Source organism: Patella vulgata, chromosome 7 (assembly GCF_932274485.2).
Source record: "Patella vulgata chromosome 7, xgPatVulg1.2, whole genome shotgun sequence".
In the NCBI taxonomy this organism is placed as follows: domain Eukaryota; kingdom Metazoa; phylum Mollusca; class Gastropoda; family Patellidae; genus Patella; species Patella vulgata.
This window is the reverse complement of record NC_065885.2, coordinates 12,399,660-12,408,488: the sequence shown is the minus strand read 5'-3', so window position 1 is coordinate 12,408,488 and position 8,829 is coordinate 12,399,660. Positions and strand designations below refer to the sequence as shown.

Below are 8,829 nucleotides of genomic sequence, written 5' to 3'. Positions count from 1 at the left end.
CTGACACTTCATCAACACGCGCAGAAATTTAAATATATCAAGATGGTCGTCTTGACCCAGTAGGGTGCATATTTGCAACGAGAGGTCAATATAAGTATATCAATAAAAACAATGTAAGTGAGAAAAACATGTGGTTTCAAATCATTAATTAATTAATTAAAGGTGTTAACTAAGCTTGGTTAGGAATCCATAAAGCCGAGTTAAGTTTTAGTGGTTTTACGTGTGAAAAACACATTGATTTAAATAGTACTAAAGTCTTTTGTATACACAAAACGTCAGTATACCACCGTTGGTTTTTACTTACATATCAAGGAGGGTTCACTTTTGACACCTTTGTACCGTTAGATAGATAAACAAAACCTTCTCTTCGTTCAAGAGATGTCGTCGGGATGTCTACCCTCTTGAAAAACACAAATCCTCAGACAGACAAACCGTTGGGTGTTAATCATAATGATTAGTGATTTAATTTTCAGGTTTTGTTCATTAATTAAACAATCTTACATCAACAATAGAGTGATAAAGTTTATTTTATATTTAACAAATATATCTGTAAATTTAGGACAGTTTTGCGTGAAATAAAGAAATTGATGAAAATCTTGTCCCGGTTTATGTATCAATGAATCCTAATTTTTATTACACCAATTCTATGGCTTTACAGTTTCAAAATAGTGTGGCAAAGTTTGTTTAATATTTAAAAGTATATATTAGTGAATTTGGGATACTTTTATTTAAAATAAAAATAAAGCGGCTAAAATTTTGTATAAATGGACTTACGGTTTCAGAAGTCGGAATACAATCACGAATTCGAAACAAATGAATAAAATTAAATAAGATTCGTATGTCCCCTATTTTTGAAACTATCAGAAAATGAAAACATAGGTGCTCCAGCAGTAGAAAAAAAATTGTCTGCACCAGACCTAAATTGTAAGAAACTATTGATTATCCCCCTGTCTGATCATAACCTATTAGAATATCCTACCAAATTTTGTAAGGTTGATTTTCAACTATTAGTAACTTATAGTGCCCTCAGGATGTTAGATGTTAGGGTGGGGTGGAGGTGGGGGTAGGGCCTGTAGAAGAAACTTCTGTATTGTGAACAATTCCCAATCCATCTCAAAGAAACCTATGTTTTAGCACAAGTTTATCTTATTAATTGGTTTTTGTCTGTTTATGTGTGGTGGGTTCGCGTGTTCGATTCTTTCATTGGCGGAGAAAGTCCATCGGGATTTTCCGGCGTAGTTTTCCCTTGTCATTGGTGCAGGATGGAGGGCCTGGCAATGACAGCTGTATGGTTGTTCGAGTGGGACGAAAAACCGAGGACCCGTGTATACATTGGCGTGTACGTAAAAGATCCCTTGGCAGTAGGAATTCGATATAAGAGTAGACCATAGTGCCGCTGCCCTCATAGCACACTGTATGGCGTATACCCGTCTTCATTAACCCAGTCGGAGCAGAACAGTAGGACGTTAAACCCCATTCCATTTCATTTCATGTGTGGAGGGGTTCTCGAGTATGCCCAATCAGCGTTGGCCGAATGATATTCCAGGCTCATTGCAGATTATACCTGCTTGCATCCAATACTTTTTGCCAACAAATACTCCTTTGGCAACAAGACCGACAAAAGACGATTTGATATTGTTTTCTGGCCAGACTTTGGGATGCGACTTTATTCTCTTTCAATTCGATCTCAAATAATTTGTATACTATATATTTACACAAATTTTGTCAGTTTTGAAAATCATTGGCTCTCGCTGCTTCTGATCACTGTGTCAAGTTATTTTAAGTTGTAAATAAATGAAAGGGTGGGTTCTCTATTTCTTATAGTCTAAGTCACTATAAGGTCACTACAAAACAACAAATAGTACGTGATGTTGTTTTAAAAACGTGACCACGTTGTTAGAACATGGTAATTAACATTTTTATTTTTAACATTTTTTTCTCTATAGATGCGGAAGTAGGGAAGTAAATATTGACTTGTTGTGGCTTTTCAATGATAATTGTACTACCGTTAGTTTTACTAACAAATTCACAACTCTATGACAAGTAACTTGTCGTTGAGTTTTAAAAATTCACCGCCAAGTGAGAAACTTTGCACATCCTATGCGTGGACATACGTGATATCATAACATTCGTTTCGTATCTTTTAACAGTCTTTGATTTAACATAATTTCTCAACGAATTCAATTAGGAGATAATAACTGTAGGCTATTTGGGGAGGTTCATCTCCCACTTCACCATAAATTATTATTTAATCGTTCGTTCGTTCGTTCCTAGAGTTTTACGTCCACTTCCACCTAAGGTGGACGTAAAACTCTAGGATACTTCCACCTAAGGTGGACGTAAAACTCTAGGAACGAACGAACGATTAATCGGGCTGTATCACATTTATAGAAGGTCCGTAAGAAATATCTGGGGGTTTGGCACTTCGTTAAGCCTGGCGGTACTGCATTCATGTTTTGTTTACTTCCCTAATTAACCTGCATACCTAAAGTTCTATCTAGAAGGAATTTTGTTAATGCATCAACATTACCTTTAGCACGTCCCACGTGGACGTAAAAGATCTCCCCTGGCAGTTGTGATGCGATATAAGAGTAGGCCCTAGTGCAGCTGCTCCGACGAAGTTTCTCTCATAGCACACTGCATGGCGTATCCTTCTTCATTAGCCCAGTCGGAGCAGAACTGTAGGAAGTTAAACCCCATTTCATTTCATTTTAATTTTGTGTCTAGCTGTCAGGATGTGACAAAATACCACGGTCCACACGTCTACATAAAAGAACCTTTCGACCACAATTTCCCTAATAGCACATTGCAAGGTGTGTGAACATCTTCATTACTTCATTTAGTGCGTAAAAGTAAAACGCTAAATACCATTTCATTTAGAAAATTTATCATGTAGTTTTTCAATTGCAACAACGTGGGCAAATGTACTTTATGAAATATCGTATAATAAGGAATACTAAGTTATAGGAAACATACCAAATCTTTATGAAGTTGATCTAGCAAGTTGTCCATGGCGGTTTAAAACAAGTGTCTGGCATAAGTTCTGTATTTTACACGTTTTGTTCATTTTTAACTAAATATTACTCATTCCTATCACAACAGACAAGCTATAGGAATTTAATTATTGAATGAGAGAAGTACTCAACTTTTAACATTAACCATTCACGCTATGATGATTATCTTATTATGTGGAAGCGGACTTTAAACCCCACCTGTGAGGAGTAGCAGTAATCCAGTATATATTTAACGATTTACTACGTGATTGCTAGTATTTTATATATAGGGCATGTAATAGTAAAATGTTATAGTTACTACCTTTCAAATTTTTATTTATTTATTTTTTATCTTCAAATTTGAACGATTTATCATGATTGTTGTGTATCGTAGGCCTTAACGCCCGGACATTATACAATTTTATTTTTTAATTGTATTGTTATTGTACAGTGTGTGACACATAAATAAAACAATTATTTTTCTTCTTCTGTTATGTTTGTATATAGTTGTTTAATAATGAGACTCTTTGATAAACCTTTTTTTTGCATTGTTGATTATATATTTTATTATGTTATTTGTAATCAGAGAGAGAGAGAGAGAGAGAGAGAGAGAGTGTGTTCAATGTCCACTCGACAAAAACTGGGTCATTTCGGGACTAAGACCAAGTTCAATTTTATTTCAATAATTCGCTTGCGCGTAGGGGTCTTTAGCAGTGGGTGGAAACCGGAGGACCTTGTGAAAACCTACGAAGTTGAACAGACGATCCTACTCCTTTTCACGTACAACCGGGGTATCGATTCTACGCCAGTTGACTCAATGACAGACCTTATGATACAGCGCGCACGTGCTAACCATTCGGCCATCCAACGCCCCTATTTATAATAAATTTTTGATATTGCTGTACATGTATATTACCGATTGTATATATGTATATTAATTATAATATTATATTTCCCCTGTATTTTTATGTGTTTCGTAAATAAACTATTTAAAATCAATAGAGTATATTCCAGATACCATATAATTAATTGATGTAATATGTATATCGACTAGGTGTATATTTATTTGATTTGTAAAGAATAAAATAAAAGATTTAATCAAATAAAAAATATAATAAAGTAGCGTTATTATACAGCTTACAACCGATAACAAAATTTACTAAACTTTACAAAGTTCATTTTTCATCAATTGTACGATTTCCGTTTGATTTTTTTTTTCTTTTTTTTTTAGGGGGGGGGGGGTAAATTAATTAGGATTTACTTGTACTCGGTGACACTTGGTCTGTATTATATCCACAGTTTAGCTCTAGACACATGCTGTTATATAATAGTATTACTCCAACCAACCTTCTTCACACCGTTTATCTATAGATGTTATTACAGAGAAATACCTTTATCTCTTTCATCCTAGTTTACTCCGGAAATTACTTTACTAAATAAATTCTCTCCTTCAAATAAATGATCAAAGGATAGGACAATAAGTATGATAAGAAAACATAATAGACAAGTATATCAAAGATTGTTTACATGGTAAGCAATCGTGACATCATTATACACGTACTGTAGAACGGTAGCTTTCTAAGTGTTATATCATACTACAGCCGCTTAATTTGGCCAAGATGTGTTTGGGTAAGACAACTCCACAGAGGTGTATATATTGTCAATATATACACCTCCATGCATAGCTCGCATTTAATCGGGTCTAACTGGATCATAACAGCGAATTTACTCTTTGTGCTCCTTTTGCTTTCCTGTCCTGGACCCGACCTTTTTGGCACCGATTCCTTGGAAACATTAAGGGTACATAGTTTTCGATAGATGAAAGGGTAGTGGTAATGGTTTCTAGGCCTATCACTGAAGAGTTTACCAGGGAAATAAAAATGTAATTGATTATTGTCATTATCGGAAATTACGCCATTGGCATTGGAAAGGACAAAGTATAAGCTAATGTTTTAAATTTAAAAAATAAGTTACGTTATAATAAGAATTATAATTTATTTATTGAACAAGTAGACAGTTTTGTCAATTTGTCAATTGAAAATTTATCTGAAAATGAAAAAAATAAATAATAAAAAAAAAATTGTTAGCCAGTCTGATTTTTCCTTTAGTAGTAGGTGGACCAAGTGTCTATCTTCTAACTAAAGTAAAATGCTTGCTGCCTTGCTGGTTTGATTTATTCCTTACGCAGTTATTTGTAATTCATCACAACATCAGATAAGACAGTGACAAACAATACAGACTACACACGCCCTTGACTGATTTGACAATAAAAGAATTTACAACCCCATCGCTCTTAAATACTTGACACTCTTAAAATGAATCACTGCCGCATATTCATAAAGGGGAGTAACTCCACTGATATCTCCGGTCGGAAAAGATGGCGGACTCCAGACAAAGGCAATTTACGAATCCAGAACAGCCGGGTTATGTCGGATTTGCTAATCTTCCAAATCAAGTTCACAGAAAATCTGTGAAAAGAGGATTCGAGTTTACGTTAATGGTGGTCGGAGAATCTGGTTTAGGCAAATCGACTCTAGTAAACAGTCTATTTTTGACAGATTTGTACCCAGACCGAGTGATTCCTTCAGCTCTCGAGAAAATTAAGCAGACGGTGCGAATTGATGCCTCAACGGTGGAGATAGAAGAACGTGGAGTAAAACTAAGATTAACCGTTGTAGATACTCCAGGTTTTGGCGATTCTTTGAACTCTGCAGATTGTTTCATACCCATTATACAATACATCGACGATCAATTCGAAAGATTCTTAAATGACGAGAGCGGTCTCAACAGACGTCACATTACTGACAATCGAGTTCACTGCTGTTTTTATTTCGTTAATCCATCAGGACATGGGTTGAAACCACATGACATCGCATTTATGCGAGCTGTGCATCATAAAGTCAACATTGTACCGGTTATTGCCAAAGCCGACACCCTGACCAAACAAGAAGTCTTCAATTTAAAGAGAAAGATATTGGATCAAATAGATGAATGTGGAATCAACATCTATTCTCTTCCTGATTGTGAATCTGATGAAGATGAAGATTTTAAAGAACAGTCCAAGCAGTTGCGGTCGGCTGTTCCTTTTGCTGTTATTGGTGCCAACACAGTTATTGAAGTGAAAAGTCGCAAGGTCAGAGGTCGAATGTATCCTTGGGGAGTTGTGGAAGTGGAGAATCCAGAACATTGTGATTTTATTAAACTTAGAACAATGTTGATCACTCACATGCAGGACCTGCAAGAAGTAACCCAAGAAATCCATTATGAGAATTATAGAGCTCAGAAGATTGAAAAGGGTGAACCTGTTAAAAAACCAAGAGGAACTCTAACTCAGACAGATAGTGATCGAGAGAAGGAACTGAGAGATAAAGATGCTGAGATTCAGAGAATGCAGCAGATGCTGGCTAAGATGCAGGCAGAGATGTCTCAACAAAAAGCTGTTCAAAATGGAGACAGCAAGGCTCAAGATGTGACAGTCTAGTCAGATATTATCATCCTATATTAAACCGCATGAATTAATCAAACACACCGATATATTTTCTTTATGAGTAGTTTACACTGCACAATATTTATAATATTATTATATATTTAATGCTATTTAGTCTTATTGCTTGCCTATATTATTTATTTCATACTGTAAATGTACTTAATATCAACTTCCGGAATCTGAAGACAATGTTGTCACAATTTATATAAATATTTTATTTTGTAAACTTAAAATTTGTATGTTGTTATATAAAAGCCAAAAGAATGCATCTGAAGTGAGTATTTGGTCAGTGTTGTAAATCAAGTAAGAATCAGATTTGTTTAATTGAATGATATTGAATGTTTCTAAATTTGTTTTTACCAGTTAAACGTACCCAAGTCATTAGTATGGTAGTTCTATTTGAATATTGTTGTTTATGATTGTCAGTATGGTATAATTAACAGTGGTGGATCCAGGCAGGGTTCCTAGGGGGCCTGAACCCCCTAAGTGACTGTATAGAAATCATTTATTATTCTGTTTCAATGAAACGTGTAAATTTGTGCATGTTGTTGGCTAGGGTGATGTAGCTGATAAGAAATTGAATGTTATATTTGGGTCCAAACTTTCTTGGAGAAACAACCCCTCTGCCCGCCCCCCCCCCCCCATTTACCTAATATCCTGTATCCATCACTGATTAATTATTTTACCTGTAGTTTAAATGTCGACAATACATGTATGTGTGTAACTCCTCTCCATACTTTTATGTGTGTAATTCTACTACAATACTTTAATGTAAGAATGCAGTTTGTTGTATAAAAACGTTTCATTAACCGTTCACCCTTCAATAACTAGAGCTCCTTCGAACACCCAAACCGCTTGAGTCGTGTGAATAGATGCAGCACCCCCAGGAACTAATATACGATCCTACAACATGGAGATCTATTCACAAATCTCTGGCAGTTTGAGGTGGTCTATGGAACAGTGGAATTGGATGGGTACTCAATATTTACATATACCAAGTGCTAAAAGATTAAGCTATAGCCTACATATCATTGTTAGAATGAGGAATATAAACAATTAAATATCATCCATAATACTTAATAAGTCAATAGTCCTATATCTATGCTACATGGATGTCAGTTTCCTGAACTTCAATGAATTTCCTGTTATAAATTTGAATTTTGTGGCATGTACTGAACCTATAGTAAGAGTTTCCTTATTGAAAATCTTTTAAAGGAAGATAGGAAATGCATGACCTATATACTGTATGTTATTTGCTAATTGCTATGTAATGGAGTGATTTTTTTTATAAATGATCTTATATTTTTCAACATGAATGGGTCCAATAGCTTAACGTGTAGCCTGTGTTCAAAGTTATGGACATGACTCATATTACTAATGACTATAAGAGTTTGAAACTCTAGTAAACATTGATATACATCAACAAATGAAGTATGAAGTATGTAAATAATTAACTTATTTTTCTAACTAGAAATAATATTCAAAATAAAACATTGGTCTCTTTAAAGCATAATATTAATTCAATTGTGTTCAAAGGTCCAACAATTACTTAATTAAAATCTTTTTAAAACTAACAATTAATCAAACTGTTATTTATATGAACAGCATTCCTACAGTACCCGGTTTTTCATTTTATATTGTTGTTTGGCTAATTGTTAATGTTTAATGTGGTCTTTTTTTTCATTTTTTTTACATTTGATGTATTTTATTACATTTATGTTCTGAATGCTGCCTCTGGTAGGCGCCTCTTTTGTTACAATTATTATTATAGTCACTATGTTTTTGCGTGCATTATTATGTAGTTGCGTATGTTTATTGTAGTTTTATCCATGTTTTTTATCTCTATTTTGTATGCTGCCAATTTAAGGCTTCTCATATTATTATTATTATTATTCCAACCTTCTTTCATTTTATTCCAAAACATTTTATGTATTTTTAATTTAATTGTATTTGATACAATAAATTATCTTATCTTACTTTCTTAGCTTTTTCTTTTCTTTGGATAAAGGGACTGGACAACTTCGGATTTTCATGATTCTAGCTACAATTTGATAATTTCAATTTTTCAGACATTGTACAATTTTGTGTTTATTTCACACTAAAATGTCCTCAAATTGATTATATAACATTTAAGCTTATTTAGGAACATGAAATCAAAATATCAACACTAAACAATCTCCCTGCATGGATTCAATGGAATTAAAAAGAAGCCCATCAAAAGTTTTACCCAACACTTACAGGTGGCACTGGTTTGTTCATATCATCTACTGGAAATGCTGAATGTTGGGAAATTTTCAATTTAGCATAACTTTAAAATACTGAACAGAAATGAAAGATTTGTGGACCTAT

General features: G+C 34.2%; 1 protein-coding gene across 1 annotated transcript; it reads left to right on the top strand.

The window, feature by feature from the left end:
- Window positions 1–5,320: 5,320 nt before the first annotated feature.
- LOC126827325 (septin-2B) lies at window positions 5,321–8,456 on the top strand. Its single transcript, XM_050556606.2, has one exon. The coding sequence runs from the start codon at window positions 5,371–5,373 to the stop codon at window positions 6,472–6,474; it is 1,104 nt and encodes a 367-aa protein (XP_050412563.1). The 5' UTR covers window positions 5,321–5,370; the 3' UTR covers window positions 6,475–8,456.
- The last annotated feature ends 373 nt before the right edge of the window (window positions 8,457–8,829 follow it).